The 18,848-nt window shown below is 30.3% G+C and overlaps 1 protein-coding gene across 1 annotated transcript in view; it reads left to right on the top strand.

Moving 5' to 3' along the window:
* The window catches only part of LOC145335200 (uncharacterized), a 133,950-nt gene that overhangs the window by 40,937 nt on the left and 74,165 nt on the right, over nt 1–18,848 (top strand). Inside the window, exon 4 of the mRNA XM_080180933.1 lies at nt 8,519–8,617. Coding sequence (XP_080037059.1) covers nt 8,519–8,617 — 99 coding nt within the window. The remainder of the gene's footprint in view (nt 1–8,518; nt 8,618–18,848) is intronic.

Here is an 18,848-nt window from a genome sequence, read left to right as displayed (position 1 = left end):
TTTTGATTTTTGTCAAAAATAAGCGGGGGGGGGGTTTTCGGTGCTCCAGTCTACCACATGTAAGCAAGTACCGTTTTTTCTTATCTTTTATCTATCAATTAATAACGTAGTTACGAGGGCATTGGTATCCGATTCAAAGTGTATATTTATAACAAAACAAGGATGAAAACATCCATAAAGCGAAGCTCTGAAACGGTAAGACAAATTAACATTAACACTTGTAGAGAACTGAATAATCAGAATTTTAAATTGAAATTTTGAAACAAATTTTGAAGTAAAGAAGGTGTATCAACTATTTTTTTTATAGCTAGCCGGTTCTTTTAGTAAGTAGTAGATGTAAAATTTTTCATAGAATTCAGATATGCAATCGGTTTTTTTGTAGACCTCTTATTTTTTAAGTAATTTAAGTTTTAAAAAAAAAATTAAGTCGATTTTAAGGTACTAAAATGCAACAAAAAAAGAAAGAAAATGGTCATTATGAACAAAAATAGTAAGATCTTTAATTTGACACCTTACTTTTTCAATTCTGTCAGGTAATTATTGAAAAAAACGATTTTTTTAAACCCACGAGAATAAAAACTTTGAACTTACTTTTATTATTTCACAGGTAAAAAAATATGGGTTCATATATACCTTTAGAATCAGAAAAATATTACGAATCCATTGTAAGCAAAATTGAAAAAAAAAGTTTACAATATAGTATATAAACTACAATAAAAGGAATTATATGAAAATATCATATTATATTGTACAGGCAACGTCTTAATTCTTGAATTGAGTATAAAAATGGGAAGGGGGTAAAGAGGGGGTAAAAAAGGGAAGACGATAGTGTTGCCTGAACAAAAAATATAATTGGCCATTTGTTTTTTTTTTTTATTTTTTTACTTTTTTTCAATTTTGCTTACAATGGATTCGTAATATTTTTCTGATTCTAAAGGTATATATGAACCCATGTTTTTTATGTCTGTTTCAGAAAATATTTAGGTCTAAAGTTTTTATTAAACCGAGGTTAAAAAAATAGATTTTTTCAATAATTACTCAACAGAATTTTAAAAGTAAGGTGTCAAATTAAAGATCTTACTATTTTTGTTCTTACTGGCCATTTTCTTCTTTAATTTTGTTGCGTTTTAGTACCTTAAAACCGACCTAATTATTTTTTTAAAAAACTTAAATTACTTAAAAAATAAGAGGTCTACAAAAAAAACCGATTGCATATCTAAATTCTATGAAAAATTTTACATCTACTACTTACTAAAAGAACCGGCTAGCTATAAAAAAAAAAGTTGATACACCTTCTTTGTTTAAAATCTACTTAAATACATGATAATTTTTATGGACATACTTATATTTTTAGGACTTGATTATAGAGTTGCTTTGCTGATAGCATTGTACTTTGTTGTCCTCTAAATCAGACGAATGGGATAATTTTATCACATAAGATTTGTTGTAAAAAAGTTAGAAATCAACATGTTTAAAATGGTTACGTACTTTCTGGTAACGATTATAGAGTTGGTTCGCTTTCTAACTGCTATAGGAATCATCACACAAAGTTTGAAGTCCATAGGACAACTCTAACATGCCTAAATTAACGAAAAGAGCTATCCGTTACGTACGGACCAACCCTAATTATAGAAAAGCTTCGCTTTTAAAAACATGAATTCGGCTTTACATATTTTTACTACTTCAATGCATTTATTATTATTAGAAGCCACGCCCCTTGAGGCCTCTGGGGGCACTTGATGTTGGGGAAGGGGATATTGCCCCAACCCCTTCATTATGAATTTTAGTTTTAAAAAGAATTTTTTAAAATTCGATTTGCTTCGTTCTTTTCTATAGGTGTCTTTTCTTAGGATTTTTTAAAATTTGATTTGCTTCGTTCTTTTCTATAGGTGTCTTTTCTTAGGACCATGTAAAGGAGAACCATATCGGTCCAGCGGTTAGCGAGATCCTTCGCTTCGCACAGATAGACAGTTATATAAGAACATATTAAAATTGAAGTGGTTTATTGAGTGGCAGTTACTGCAATAAATATTGACAAAAGCTTTATATATCTTTACCCACTATTGTATTACATCTCTTATTGTAAAAAAGTTCAACTTTTGAATAGATTTTATGAAATTGTCAGGGATGAAGAAATAACACAATAAAAGAATAATATTTCACCTCTCTTAATGCATAAAAGTCATCTGTATAGGGATATTATAATTGAAAATTATTTTACCCTAAGTATTTTAAATATCAAGATTCAATATTATTGATAAGAAAGTGAGGAATATAACAAATTATCTTCTGTTGCACCATACCTTTATTCCTGCAACAATTGTTGCTTGAAGCAGCTGCTTTGATACATAAAGAACTTTGCTTTAAAAAATTGTAAGCAAATCTATCTATCTATTTACATATTCTGTTCTTTAGCTGACCATTAGACCAATCAAGTTCTTTCTCTATACAAGCTTATATACAGGGCAGGTTTTTGTCCATTTTGAGAAATTACACAATTTTGATTTTGTTTTACCTTTTTTAGAACTCTTTTTAGTGATATTTTTAAATATTGTTTGTCATTTTTTTTCATCAAATATGACTATTGCATGGGTAATTAAAAATGAATGGCCGTTTAATGTATCTAAGTAAGACATTCAGAAAAACCATATCCAATCACAAAGATCAGGAGGAAGGGGACATTGAATGTAAATGATACTGGTACCCAAAGTTTTATTGGATGGCTTAAAAACTACAGGAACCCGTATTAAATCTTGTTTGGTTGGCTTCAAAACTAGCAGTGTCTAAACTGTTTAACCAATAATTTTAATCTACAAAAGGGTTTATCATTGGGAGTATATTAATTTATCATTGGTTGTCTTACCCCTTAATATCTCTATTTAGTATGAAATAGAAAGAAAGATAGAAAAAAGACATGCATATACTTTTAGAAAGAAATTTTATCAATGAAAATGGAGTCGAAACAAAACATACCACTGTTTTTAGAGTAGCTGCGCTTTCTAAAAAGTCATTTATTTATAAATCTATAGTTACAAAGTATAAAGTCGAAAAAGAAATAAAAAATATCATAAATTTTACTTCACACTGGGCCATCCATGTTAAACTTTTATGCTGTTATTATACAAATATTACACATTTTGCCGATAATTATAGTAAGTACCCTTTTCAAGTTTTATTATCGAGGTAGGGTAGAATCTAATTGTACTGGTACCCAATGTTGTCTCATTACTTTGCTTAAAAACGATTGGTACTTAAAATGAATCTTGATTGTTAAGCTAGAGGTGACCAATCTTGTCAATCAATAATCTTAATCTACGTAAGGGTTAATTTTGTTTATTATAATTGAAGATGTATTGTCGTATCAAAAATTTCTAATACGAAGAGTATGTCATCGCTTTGTTCTTTAGTTTAGTAAAATAAAAAAGGGTTAATATTCATAAATACCTGCTGAGAAAAATAATGTTCATCCACTTCCACATATGTATTTCTTTTTTAAATCTTCAGCACTACATATTATTACATCAGCTCTAATCCTTATACTAAAGTAACAGGATGTTTGTGTGTCTGTGTATCTGTGTGTTTGTACCGAAGGATCTCGCTAACCGCTGAACCGATCAGGTTCTCCTTAACAGGGTAGCTTCTCATAGGTCCCGGGAAGGTTTATAACTATTTTCTTGAAAATGAAAAATTCCCCCCCCCAAAAAAAATTTTATTTTTAATTTTTTGAACTAAAATTAAAAATGAGTGGGGGGGCACCCCCCCCCCCCAAAAAAAAATTTCCCCCCCCCAAAAAAAATTTAAAATTTTTTTTTTTTAAATCTAAAATAAGAAATTGGGTATTAAATTAGACTCTCTCCTTCTTAAGTGCCCCTAGAGGCCTCTAGGGGCGTAGCCGCTAGTTTAAATATAAACAATTAAACAATAAACTTTTTTTGTTATTAAAACAATATTAGGAGGAGGGAGGGGACATTAGGCTACTATTTGTACTTATCCCCAAAGATTCATAATAATAATATTTTCTTCGCTACCTTAACAATCCTAGGTCAGTTTATTTAATTGTGTCCAAACTATTTAACCACTAATTATAATCTACAAAAGAGAAAATTTGTGCATAACCATTTGAGATGAATATCAATTTATTGTCTTATCTCTTTAGATTCCTTATGCAATATGCAGATGCGGAAGTGAATGTACATCGAGCGAGAAAAGTATATCATGTATTCATAATTAAACTTTAAAGCGATTTTTTAGACTAATAAATAGATAGATAGATAAATTGAAAAATTGATGAATATATACATATGTAAATATATATATATATATATACATACATATATGTAGAGTTGAATACATAGGTAGATAGCTAGATGGATAGATAGATAGATGAAAAGCTAGTTAGATTATATAATAGATAGATGGATAGTTAGATATATGGATGGACAGATATAGTTGAACATGAACATATACATATATACAGGGTGTCCCTCGCAAACTGGTTTTTTTAAAAACACTTATTACTCCCTTAATATTTGAGCTAGCTTAGTAAAATAAAAATTATTTTACAGCCTACAACTGACCATTTAATGATATAGTGATGAAAAATCCGCAAAGATAACAGAAAAAATCTACAAGGTAATACATAACAGGCTGATTTTAGTGAATATAAGACTAATCCACAAGAAAAATATGCCTTAGTTAACTTTAAAAGCAGTTGGTGGTCAAACGGTGGATCACAAAGACTTACTCCAGACATTATAAGAACTGGCTTTGTAGTATAATTTAAAAATCTGGTATATTTCAGGTTCTTGTGTGCATTTGAAGCGAGCTCTCATGAAAAATTAACAAAGAAGATCAATATTATGCCTATATCTACATATTGTTTACTTATATTACACTTCAGATTCTTGAATATTACGAATTTCTGGTATGCCATGTCAAGCCTGTTCTTTTTTTGTGCTTAGAAATTCTGAGCGAACAGCCGTTTGGACCCTAACTAATTCTAAAGTTCACAAAGCAAATATTTTCTTGTGGGTTAGTCTAAATTCAATAAAATGAACCTCTTATGTAATACCTCGTAGATTTTTTCCTGTTTATTTTGTGGATTTTTCATCATTACCCCATAAAATGGTCAGTAGTAGGCTGCCAAATACTTTTTATTTTACTAAGATAGCTCAAATATTAAGGGAGTAATAAGCGTTTTAAAAAAAAACTAGTTTACGAGGGACACCCTGTATTTGTCGTGATGTTAAGCAATTGACCCGATAGTAAAATTCAACGAACTTATGGGCGGGAGAAATATTTAAGTTTCTTCACATCCGAATATGTTCATATTATCAAACCATCAAATCTGTATATCCTATTATATAAAGTAGTAAGGGTTTTGTCTGTCCCGAAGGATCCGACAACCGCTAACCGCTGAACCGATTTTGTTCTCCATTACAGTGAAGCTTCTTATAGGTCCTGGGAAGGTTTTAAACTCTTTTTGGGGAGAGTGTCTTCAACTCCCCCCCCAAAAAAAAAAAATTTTTTTTTACTCTTTTGAAACTCAAACTTCAAATGGGTTGAGGTCGACTTTTCCCCCTCCTACCCTAAGTGCTCCTAGAGGCTTCTAGGAGGAGTATCCGCTAGTTACAGCATAAACTAGCTTCCCCTTTACCATCATTAACACTCCACTGGATCATGCAAAGAAAAAGAAGTAGCGGGTTTCGTCGTATTTTCACAGTAGATTTTGTCCTATTTTTAGAGCTCTAACCCTGCGGGGCAATCATTAATATTTACCTAATCTAACCTAAAACCAAAAAAGCTACTTTGAAAATACGATAAAACCCGCTACTTTATTTTCTTTCCAGGATCTACCCTACTTATTTATTTGCTAATGTGTCTTTTTGTAAATATAACACATTATGTGGATGTGATAATGTACGACAATGAATGCACACCCAAGTATTTACGCTATCTTCACTTACAATAGAGTTATTTTGGTACAAACTGAAAATGGACTAAAACCAGCCCTGAAAGTTAAAAAATAAGTTTCCTTAAAGATTAAAGACCTAACGTTTACGAGATTTTAAGAAACATACATACAAACAAATACTAAAGTATATTAAAAGTCTAATGTTACTCTTCTAATAATGGCTATGAAAATCTTAATCTCTAAGCCGTACACGATCGTTGAGATTATGAAATTTTAGTGTGTATTCACTTACGCATTTTAGGATTTCTTAAATAAGCATGGATGGAGGGGTTATTGGACTGTAAACCATTATGGCACCCAAAGTTTTTAAACTCTCATACGCTGACTTAAAACTTTGGGTATTTTTATTAAAGGTTTATTGGTTGGTTTAAACTAGCAGTGTCCAAACTCTTTAACCATTATTCTTTTCTATAGAAGGTGTAATATTGGCTATTGTCCAATCCCTAAAAATTTCCCAACATTTCAGCAAAAAAATGTATACGAAATTGATATCATAACCTCAATTCAAAATGTCAGACATAATCTTAAACGTAATTTCCATCATAAAAGATTTCATTATCTATCTATTGTGTTTCTTGGCGGAGAAGCTTCTTTATGATTAGGTGTTAGCAGTACGTCCGCGAATAGAATTCACTTGCGTATTGAAAAAAAGATATCATTAAAGAAATTTTAAAAAAATTTAAACGAGTAAATCATATTTTCTTTTTTATTTAAAAAATCTAAATTATAGCATAGGATAACGGGTATTATCCTCTTAATTTTTTTTTCAATTTTGAAAATTTGAGTATTCCCCCCCGACAGCGAACTATGAACTCTCGCCGCAGCGCTCAGCTCCCTTGCCTGCCTAGCTGCATCGCTCGGCCCCCTAAAACCTAACCTAACCTAAAATAGTTGTTCGTCGTTGTGGGGGAGGGGGTACTCAAATTTTTAAAATTGAAAAAAAAAGAGGAAAACGCCGGATAACGGACAGTCGAACGTACAAATTTAAATAATAGAGTAGACAAACATAAGGAAATATCATTATCATTGATGAAATAAATAGAAATAGTTACATATATCTATTTATGCGGGCCTTAAAGAGCGTAGCATCTCTAGATTTAATTTATTAAGTGATATTAAAAATTTAAAACAAGTGCGCTAATGAAAACGATATCATCGTATTAAAATGAATTAAATATCATATAAAAAAGAAACAATTTCTTGAATGTACTTTGTGAAGGGCAGGTGGTACGTGCCACTTTTTGTAATCAGATCAAAAAGAATTACAGCACTGAGCCGAAAAACCCAATCTTCCGTTTTTTATACTGTTATTTTCGCAAAATAATACATTTTTGAGTCATATAGGACACACAAAAAATTCTTTTAGAATTTATTTTTGCTGCGCTACTTATGGACAAATGATTGTCCTAGATAGATGTGCAAATAATAAACTTATGTTTGCGTGTAAATTGTTTGTATAATTCAGTGAGGAAATCAAAAAATAATTTATACTAGAGTGTTAAATCTATTTATTGAGCTTGTAGGGGACAGCCGAAAGTGTCATGTGTGACGTCATAAAAATATTTATAAAAGGGAAGCATGAGAGGAGAAGTGGGAAAGGAAACATATAAAAAAATAGACATATTTTTATGACGTCACACATGACACTTTCCTATGTAAAGCTTTTAGGATATCAAATCAACCTGCTTCCATTCTTTCCACCAATGTCAAATCAGAATTTAATTAGTTAAATTACAGATATGATTATATTATACAAATAGCAGCTGCACCCCTAGCTTCTTTATTCGATGGTATATTGAGGTGCAGAAAAATAGCCTTAATCCATAACCATACTTTTTTTGTAAAAATAAAATAGTTTAATTCCATCTCGAGACCTTTAAGTAGCTTCACTGCAAATAGGCTTACTACAAATAGGATAGGATACAACCCTGTTAATTCCAATATAATTTTAAAGTCCCCACTGAAATTATAGTTATTGTTATTGTATTTATAGATTGATTATAACAATTGATAACATTATTGTTAGTATGTTTGTTTTTCTTATAATTTATCTCATATATAAGATAAATTTAACTAAAGAAATATTAATTCATCTATCTATATATCAGGGATCAATTGGCCTATCTATCTATTCATCTATATATCAATCCATCCACAAATCCATTTATCTATCTTATCTATTCTAGGTGAATCGTGATGAAGATTTTACCCTCGTGTGCGTCCCAATTTTTCTATATATCTATCTATCCATCAATCTATCTATCTATTTATTCTATCTATCTATCTATTCATCTCCCTTACTATCTATTCTAGGTGAACCAAGATGAAGATTTTACCCTCGAGTATGTCCATCTATCTCTTTATCTATCTGTCCAGCTATATATATATTTGACTATCTATCTATCTATTCATTGTGAAGATTTTCCCTTTTATGTTTTCCAATTTTTTTATTTATCTATCTATTTATCTATCTGTCCATCTATTCATTTATTCTTTTATCTGTCTATCAATCCATCCATCAATCCATATATCTATCTATTCTAGGTGAACCGTGATGAAGATTTTACCCTCGTTTGTGTCCCAATTTTTCGGGGAAGCCACACTTCGACAAGATTTCATGAGATGCATATTGAAGCTAAGCGGGTGAGTTTCTTGTTTTTGAAAGTAGCACAACTCCTCTATAAGTTGCTGTGTCTGTTTGTCCTTCCCTTCTTATTTAACTTGCAGAAAATTTAAGGCATAAAGGGGCTATAAAAATTACGATACATCTATTCCCTTCCAACCCTCCCCCAATCAGAATGTGTAAAATTTAGCATTTTGTAGCTTACTTTTTACACCCCTACCCAAAAAATCTATAAATATTGATGTATAACCAGACAATATGACTTTCGAAGACCTAATTGAAAGTCTTTACAGGGTCCACCCCTTCCCACTGTATTGTTTTTAACGCTAATCCCCCCACCCCTTACCTCCTCGTTTTTTCTGACTTTCGACCATTTTAACTTTTTAAGCATTACGCCCCAAAATTAGAAATGAAGATAATCCTTATGGGTAAAAACTATGTTGTATGTTAGAGCTATTAGATATAGAAAGTAAAAATCTATTAATAAACACGTACAACCATTCGTTGGCTCAAAAACAATGGAGGTTTTGGTTGATTATGATTGGTTTGTACAAAGTAAGAGTGATTAGACATTTCTACCAATAGTTTTAATATTACATAGGGGGTAATTTTGTTACTTCGATGATCATTTTTGCCTGGACCTAATGATCTTATACTAAAGTTGTAAAGATGGCACCTACTGCTGCTATGTCAGTCATTTGACATCAGACTATTGTCATAATGTCATTATTAGAATTGTAAACTTTATATTTCCATGTCTCACAGGCACAGGATCGAATCATTTCAAAGCACAGTTTAGAAATTGAAGACAAAGATCGTGCAAATAAAGTTACAACTCTCTAATTTCTAGCATATTTATTGCGTAACGAGTCTGATTCCCTTTTAAGGAAGAATTTTATGTTGAGCTTTTTCTTGTAAATTAGTAGAGTTAAAATTTTAGATATTGCTTTTTGGGTTTCAGGAAATAAACAACCCTCTAATTGTACCATATTTGTCTCATGTTAGTCCTTGCTATCCAGTACCAATTAAACCTAACCTAAAGTAATAAAAAAAACGTGAAAAATCCCTTCCCCCAACCCCCCATTTTTAAATTAATATAAAAAATTAGGGGTGGGGGGATTTGGGCATTTTTCAACATTACCTCAAGAATATCCTTTAAAAAAAAAATTTAAAAGATTTGTCAAAAAAGTGTATGGTTTTTCTATAAATTTTACGTCTATTATTAAGCCTAAACTCCAATTAAAAACAGTAACAATAGTCATAAAAAAGGAATAAAATACAGAGTGTTAAAAACTAAACAAGTATAATTGTGTCCATAAGTGGCACAGCAATAACAAGCTAAAACAGCATTAGAATGTTTGTTGAATAGCCTAATTTAGGCATTTTACATTTAATATCAAAAGACAGACGGACAAACAAACATATCCTTTTTCCTAAGGCAGCTACGCTATTTAAAAAACAAAATAGAATACTAAGGGCCAAAAACATAGATAAACCAGGCCACGGAAAAGTTATTTCATAGATAGGAAAATAAATATAAATAAATAGGAAGAAAGGATAAAATAATATACAACCCCTTTTTCCTTCAAATAGTTTGTTTTGGACGAAATACTGCCCCTTTATGACGCAATAAAACAAAAACAAACTCATCCAACAAAGTGTACTGGGGATGCTGTACGTATTGGTGCAAAAAATGGGGACAAATTTCAAATTGTTTTGGCGTGTGACGTCATACCCCCATCTCTTTTCTAGGGGGTTTCTTTCCTCCTTCCCTTTTCTTTCCCCTCACTTGTGACGTAAATAAACAGCCCCGTCAAATCAATTTAAAAATTGTCCCCATTTTTTGCACCAATACGTACAGCATCGTACTGGGATTTGCCACTTGCTTTAATGTAGAAATGGCGGCGATTTTGTCGTTACCTTTGTAGAACGCCACCTCCAGCCTTCTTTGGGATGTTTTCCACTGCTTAAAAAGTTTTCCCAATTTTTGTAAGAGTAGTCTTGACATATCAAGGTTGCAATATTATTCTGTTTATATCTTACTTAGTAAGACACAAACCCAATGCTTATAAACAAAAGTATCCCTTATGTAGATTTATATTATTGGTTGAAAATGTTGGGCACTACTAGTTTGTAGCAAACCAATAAAAATTCAATAAACTTCTTGGGTCTAAGATGGGATAACGTCGTTTTAATACTTTGGGCACCAGTGCTATTTACAGTTCCCTTCCCTTCCTGATCAAAATAATGTAGGGAGGGCACACTTTTCCTCAACAGTTTAGCGGATTTCAAACCAACACGCAACAAGCGGTCAATGGATCCTATAAATAGACATATTTGCTGAATCAAAACTGGTTTTACCTAAATTACATCTGTTCCTTCTTCAGGATTATAGAATTTCAAAGATTTTAACCAAAAATGTGCGATGATTTGACTTTAAAATAGCATTTAATCTTAATGTTCATGGCTTATTAATATAAGTTTATCATATTTGTTGAGGTTTTTAAACAATATTTCTATAGACAATTCAACACTGCATATTTAGGATTTATAACAATGGTTATTTTATGCATTATGAGTGATATAAAAAGTCATATCAAAAGTACTTTTTAATTATTAATTCTAATTGTTTAGATCCTTTGCCGTTTATTACACAGAAGTAAATATTTTTGTTCTAAACCATTTTGAATTTTATATGGATAAAATAATTGATATAATGAACAAGGATGACAACATCCATAAAAGCGAAGCAATGAAACGGTAGGACAAACGGACATAAACACTTGTATAGTGTCAGAACTCAATAATCAGAATATAAAAGTACAAGAGTCGAAGCAAAATTGTAAGTAAATTGTTAAAAAAAATCTGCTTGATACAGGATAATGTTTATGGACATACTTACATTTTTAGGACTTGATTATAGAGTTGCATCGCTTATAATATTGTACTTTGTTGTCCCAGGAATCTATACACCAAAAATCAGATCAAACGAAGAATTAGATCACATAAAAATTTGTTGTTAAAAAAGTTGTTAAGTTATCAACATGTTTTAAATGAACGTACGGACATTCTGGTAATGATTATAGAGTTGCTACGCTTTATAATCGTACCAAACTACTACAGGAATGACCATGCAAAGTTTGAAATCGATAGGCACAATCGCTATGTTTTATATTGAGCTAGTATATCTGAATTAAACACCAAATTATTGTCTTGTGTATTTAAGATTATTTAGCAATTGAAAACAATTATTATTTAATTTTGTATCTTATTTAAGACATGGCAAAACCTTTTTCAAAATGTGATCATAATCTAAATAGGTCAAAGATTTTGGTCCTTGTTGATCTATAATTATATTTTTTTTAAAACAAGACTCTTTCAAGATAAAGAATAAAGGATAGAAGCATATACATACAACAAGTATCTTTAATAATGCAGGAATTTACGTTAACAAACTAATAAAGGTTAGTCTTTAGGTTAGATTAGAAAACCTTTACATCTCATTTATGCTGCTTGATTTTAATTTCTTTTAAAATCAAGCAGCAGAAATGAGATGTAAAGGTTTTCTATATTTATTGTTCGTCTGTCTGTCCATAAAGGATAGATCTCATCGTTAATTTTGGCATTTTATAATTGTCCTATTGATTTTATTCTTGGCATGGTTGGTTATTTCTGTAGTAATAGTAAGGCACGATTTAGAAAGCATAGCAATTCTACAATCGTTGTCTATTTACAAAAAGTTGATTTGAAACATTTTTTATATTCCTACTACAAAAAGGTAGAATGTTATAAACAAAGCATATCAAAAATGTAGGAATGTCCTTAAACAGTATCCTTAATCAACTATTAAGTTGTTAACTAATTTGACTAGGTATACATTATTAATATATAATCAATTAAAGGCCTAATGTCTTCAACAATCTATTGTTTATGTGGTTGATAACTTAATTCTATCGTGTCTTTTTTACATACAAAATTCGAGTGTCAATGACAACATCTATAAAAGCGAAGCTATGAAACCGTAGGACAAACTGACATTATCATTGTACAGTTTTAGAAGCGAATAATCAGAATATAAAGTTATAAAAGTCGGAACAAATGTGTAAGTAAATTTGTTTAATTGTTTGTAATTAAAAAAACTGTTTAAATACAGGATAATGTTAAAGGACATAATTACATTTTAGGACTTGATTATAAAGATGCTTTGCTTTAAACATTAAACTTTGTTGTCCTAGGAATCAGTATTCCAAAAATCAACATATTAAAAATGGGCGTATGGACATTCTGGATATGATTATAGAATTGATACGCTTTCTAAACCGTATCTAATTAGTACAGGAATAACCTTGCAAAGTTTGAAATAATAGGAAAATTCTAACATGTCCAAGTTAATGAAAAAGGTAATTGTTCCACCTAAAAAGCTAACTGTTACTGACGGACGGACAGACTAACCGACCCCAATTGTAGAAAAGCTTCAATTTTTAAAAAAAGTATATGTTGTAAATCAATTGTGCCAGTATTTTTAGTTAAATGATATGTTTATTTTTTATTACTGTTTTTACTTTCTAAGTTTAAAATTTCAAGGTAATTTGAAGAAAAACAAGCATTAATTAAAGTCAGAAGTTACCCCGTCGACAATTTTATAAGTTATAATTTATCTACAAAAAAAGGTTTTCAAAACAACTACTGCTTTCATGTGTCAAGGGTAATATACAGCATAAATATTTTACATCAAAGGCCATTTTAAAGTCAAATCATCACACTTTTTTTGTTAAAATCTTTGAAATTCTATAATCGCGAAGAAGGAACAGATACAATTTAGGTAAAACCAGTTTTGATTCAGCAAATGTGTCTATTTATAGGATCCATTGGCCGCTAGTTGCGTGTCGGTTTTAAATCCGCTAAACTGTTGAGGAAAAGCGTGAGGGAGGATACATTGGGCTGTTCATTACACTAGTCCCCAAAGTTTTATGATAACGTTCTCAAAAACTTTGGGGACTGTTACAAAATTTTGATTGGTTGGTTCAATAGGTTGATTGTCCAAACGATTAAACTACTAATTGTTATCTACAGATGTTTAGATGTACATCAATTTTTCGGCCATTGTCTTATCCCTGTCAAATATGTCTGATCCATGACAAATACTTTGTCGTTGGCTATTCAAATCCTTTGCCTTATCCAGTAATAGCGATAAGAGAATTAACTTTTTTACCTTTAAAAATTAGAAAGAGAGGGGGGGGGGATATTGCACAGAAGAAATCTGTTTTGACTAAAATCTCTAGTTAAAGTGGTACTAACCACTGAACAGATTGAGTTCTCCATTTAAGGAATGCTTAGCTTACATCCTGGGATGGCTTTAGGCTATTTTATTTTTCAAGATCATAAATGTCAAATTCATATTGACTGCGCTCCCATCATCTAGGGCCTCAGTATTTTCGATGGAGTAGATAGAGGGGTACAAAAAATAGCTTAAACCATCCCAATACCTAAATCCAAAAACAAAAAAGCCTAAATTATCATCTCTAGACCTATGAGAAGCTTCCATAAAATGGAGAACTCACTCAGTTCCGTAGTCATTGGGATCTTAAACTTCAGACAAAAAAATCCTTACTACTTTTTAGAATTGGGTAAGAACTAATGATCTACTGAGTTCGATGTTAAGCTTTATATGCATTTTTATATTGACAATAGCAGCACTAATGTCTAACATGGCGTGTCGACAAAAAGTGTTTCTCTTCTTATTTGCCTATTGTTTGCCATAATTGGGTGATCAATCTCAAGGATACGGGGATAGGAAAATGGAGGATAAATGAATCTTCCCCCAATCATGATGGTACTAGTGAGGAAGAGATATTAAACTGGAAATTATACATACTTTTACCCAATGTTTGTTGACTTGAAAACTTTGTGGACTTGATAGGTTAATACAAACATGTAGTGTTTGTTCTTTTTAATCAATATTTTGATCTATAGGCTAATTTTTTTTTATCATAATTGGGTTGTAAATCAATTCCTTCATAAACAAAGAGGGTTTCAATGTCACACAGGGATAGCGCAATGGATGAAAAAAAACTATCTTTACCCTATACATAAAGATAAAGATACAAAATCAAAAAAAGTATGGATAGATTTAGCTTTCCTTAAATACTAAATGTACACAATTAAAATAGCCTAAAACATGACGCTTTCTAAAAAAACAAACTTAAGTTTTTAAGTGGTATTGGATAAGGATTAAAAATCTTTATATTTATAAATAAAATCCTAAAAAATCTTTTTTAAGCACGTTTCGCTCCTAAAAACCGTTAATTTGAAAAGAAAAATGTCTTAAGAAAAGATTTTTCTTATTAAGTGTAGCAACTCTATAATTAATGTTTATCCGACTATACGTGGACATAGTGAATAACTATAGTAAAAAAATTTGTACATTACCAATGATAATAAACAAAATAACTCTTTGTTTGATTTTAATTACTTGTTGAAACTTGTGGACAGTGCTAGATTGGTTGGAACCAACCAATCACAATTTTGAGTCAACGAATAAGCTATCGTGGCTTTAGACTTTGGGTAACAGTGTAATTTTCAGTTCAATGTCCCCTCCCTCCCTCTAAATAAGACAAACAAGCGAAAAATTACTTTTTAGTACTACTTCTCTTTAGATTAAATTTGGTAAAAAAAAGCTCTTCTGTTTAAAACTGTTTATATTTAGATGTTTTAGCTTTTAATGCACATAAAGGTCCTTGTTTGAAATTAGAACTACTTATTTATTAAAGTATTAGACATAGAGGTGAAACGATGATTTAAAAAAAAAATATATGTATTGCTTAGTTTAGGTTAGGTTCTAGGAAAGGTCCTGCATTGAAATAATTATAATGAAAATTTTACCTCTACCTTTTTTGCTGGTCAAAAATGTCGTTTTATGATATGATATGTAATATGATAAATAATTATAGACCACCCTCTAATTTTTATCTCTATTGGGGACTACCCACAAATAAAAGAATTTGGTACTTTTAGGTTTGTATTGTAGTATAGCTTATAATTGTCTTTCTGATAAGATAGAGAGATAAATGTACGCTTTTATTCTTCAACACAAAGTAGTAAGTTTTTCTTTGAAATGATTGGTTCTATGATTTTTACTTTCCAAGGAAGATTTGTATAAATCTTGGTCTGGTTTTGTACTATTTATTTTAAATAAAAGATTTTTTTTCAAGTTGGAAGGGTCGAAAGTAACTCTTTTATCCAGGGCTGACTCTCCTTCCCCTCTTCTAAAAATTGCCTGAACCAGTCTAGCAATATATTTTGTCATAATAATGATCAATTTTAACTTTAAGAAGGTTTTTTAGAGTTTGGATACCATATACAATTATTAAAAATATAACCAGTTTAGCTTTCCTATTTTATAAGAAATACTTTCATAGGCCAAACTATTTTTATTTCAAGTGTAGAATTGTGATTTCTATCTAAACGGGACAAATTTTCATAGACGAAAAATTAATAAAACATCGGCCATTTGTAAAACGATGGTGATTAACAACATTACCCTTTTTGTAATTAAAAATTATTGGTTAACAAATTTGGATAGTGCTAGTTATTTAACCAACCATCCAAGAGTTTTTAAGCCAACGTATGAGTGAACATGTTATTAAACTTTTTTTTCTGTAATATATTTACCTTTTTTCCGTCTATGTATTTAACAAAGCATACATACATAAGAAAAGGCTTAAAGCTGTAAATTTTAAAATTTAGAAATAATACATAAAAGCCAGAAATATAGAGAAAAAAACTATTTAAGTTTATAGATATGAGAGTTTTTTTTTATCTTATAAGAGCTCTATAACGGCTTGAACAATAGTCAGCTTCTTATCTAGCATGATAAGGTTTTAGGCTATTCCAATTTTCCAATTATGTAGCTAAAAATACATTAATATTACCCAAGTGATTAATATAAGGTTTTTTTCTTTTTCGCCCAAAATTAATAAGCTACTAACTGCATAATATCACTAATAAGAATTGTGTTAAGCAAAATTTATCTTCCATCGTCCTATCCCTGTAAAATAGATCAACAACCATTTCTTCCCCCTAATATTTATCAGAGGTGGATTCCTAAAAAATGTTTGCCCCACTAATTGCTTAGTGGGGGCAAAATTGTTTTCGTGAAAAATCCACCAAAATCACATTAAAAATCTACAAAAATTAAACATAATCATAGAAGGGTTATTAACATAAGATTTTATTTAATTTTTGTTGATTTTTTATGTGATTTTAGAGGATTTTTCACGAAAACAATTTTGCCCCACTTACCGATTAGTGGGGCAAATTTTTTTTAAGAATCCACCTCAGCTCTCAAAGGCACAATGGGAAAGCATATTTCTTCCATTGTCTTATCCGTGTATCCCTGAAAGTTAGCCGTGACGGAGGTCCGATACATCTATCTTTACCCTATACATAAAGATAAAGATACAAAATCAAAAAAAGTATGGATAGATTTAGCTTTCCTTAAATACTAAATGTACACAATTAAAATAGCCTAAAACATGACGCTTTCTAAAAAAACAAACTTAAGTTTTTAAGTGGTATTGGATAAGGATTAAAAATCTTTATATTTATAAATAAAATCCTAAAAAATCTTTTTTAAGCACGTTTCGCTCCTAAAAACCGTTAATTTGAAAAGAAAAATGTCTTAAGAAAAGATTTTTCTTATTAAGTGTAGCAACTCTATAATTAATGTTTATCCGACTATACGTGGACATAGTGAATAACTATAGTAAAAAAATTTGTACATTACCAATGATAATAAACAAAATAACTCTTTGTTTGATTTTAATTACTTGTTGAAACTTGTGGACAGTGCTAGATTGGTTGGAACCAACCAATCACAATTTTGAGTCAACGAATAAGCTATCGTGGCTTTAGACTTTGGGTAACAGTGTAATTTTCAGTTCAATGTCCCCTCCCTCCCTCTAAATAAGACAAACAAGCGAAAAATTACTTTTTAGTACTACTTCTCTTTAGATTAAATTTGGTAAAAAAAAGCTCTTCTGTTTAAAACTGTTTATATTTAGATGTTTTAGCTTTTAATGCACATAAAGGTCCTTGTTTGAAATTAGAACTACTTATTTATTAAAGTATTAGACATAGAGGTGAAACGATGATTTAAAAAAAAAATATATGTATTGCTTAGTTTAGGTTAGGTTCTAGGAAAGGTCCTGCATTGAAATAATTATAATGAAAATTTTACCTCTACCTTTTTTGCTGGTCAAAAATGTCGTTTTATGATATGATATGTAATATGATAAATAATTATAGACCACCCTCTAATTTTTATCTCTATTGGGGACTACCCACAAATAAAAGAATTTGGTACTTTTAGGTTTGTATTGTAGTATAGCTTATAATTGTCTTTCTGATAAGATAGAGAGATAAATGTACGCTTTTATTCTTCAACACAAAGTAGTAAGTTTTTCTTTGAAATGATTGGTTCTATGATTTTTACTTTCCAAGGAAGATTTGTATAAATCTTGGTCTGGTTTTGTACTATTTATTTTAAATAAAAGATTTTTTTTCAAGTTGGAAGGGTCGAAAGTAACTCTTTTATCCAGGGCTGACTCTCCTTCCCCTCTTCTAAAAATTGCCTGAACCAGTCTAGCAATATATTTTGTCATAATAATGATCAATTTTAACTTTAAGAAGGTTTTTTAGAGTTTGGATACCATATACAATTATTAAAAATATAACCAGTTTAGCTTTCCTATTTTATAAGAAATACTTTCATAGGCCAAACTATTTTTATTTCAAGTGTAGAATTGTGATTTCTATCTAAACGGGACAAATTTTCATAGACGAAAAATTAATAAAACATCGGCCATTTGTAAAACGATGGTGATTAACAACATTACCCTTTTTGTAATTAAAAATTATTGGTTAACAAATTTGGATAGTGCTAGTTATTTAACCAACCATCCAAGAGTTTTTAAGCCAACGTATGAGTGAACGTGTTATTAAACTTTTTTTTCTGTAATATATTTACCTTTTTTCCGTCTATGTATTTAACAAAGCATACATACATAAGAAAAGGCTTAAAGCTGTAAATTTTAAAATTTAGAAATAATACATAAAAGCCAGAAATATAGAGAAAAACTATTTAAGTTTATAGATATGAGAGTTTTTTTTTATCTTATAAGAGCTCTATAACGGCTTGAACAATAGTCAGCTTCTTATCTAGCATGATAAGGTTTTAGGCTATTCCAATTT

The sequence above is a fragment of the Acartia tonsa genome, chromosome 13, assembly GCF_053477335.1.
Source record: "Acartia tonsa isolate MP-2025a chromosome 13, ASM5347733v1, whole genome shotgun sequence".
In the NCBI taxonomy this organism is placed as follows: domain Eukaryota; kingdom Metazoa; phylum Arthropoda; class Copepoda; order Calanoida; family Acartiidae; genus Acartia; species Acartia tonsa.
Note: the sequence above shows the minus strand (reverse complement) of the source record. Positions and strands in the feature narration are given on the sequence as shown.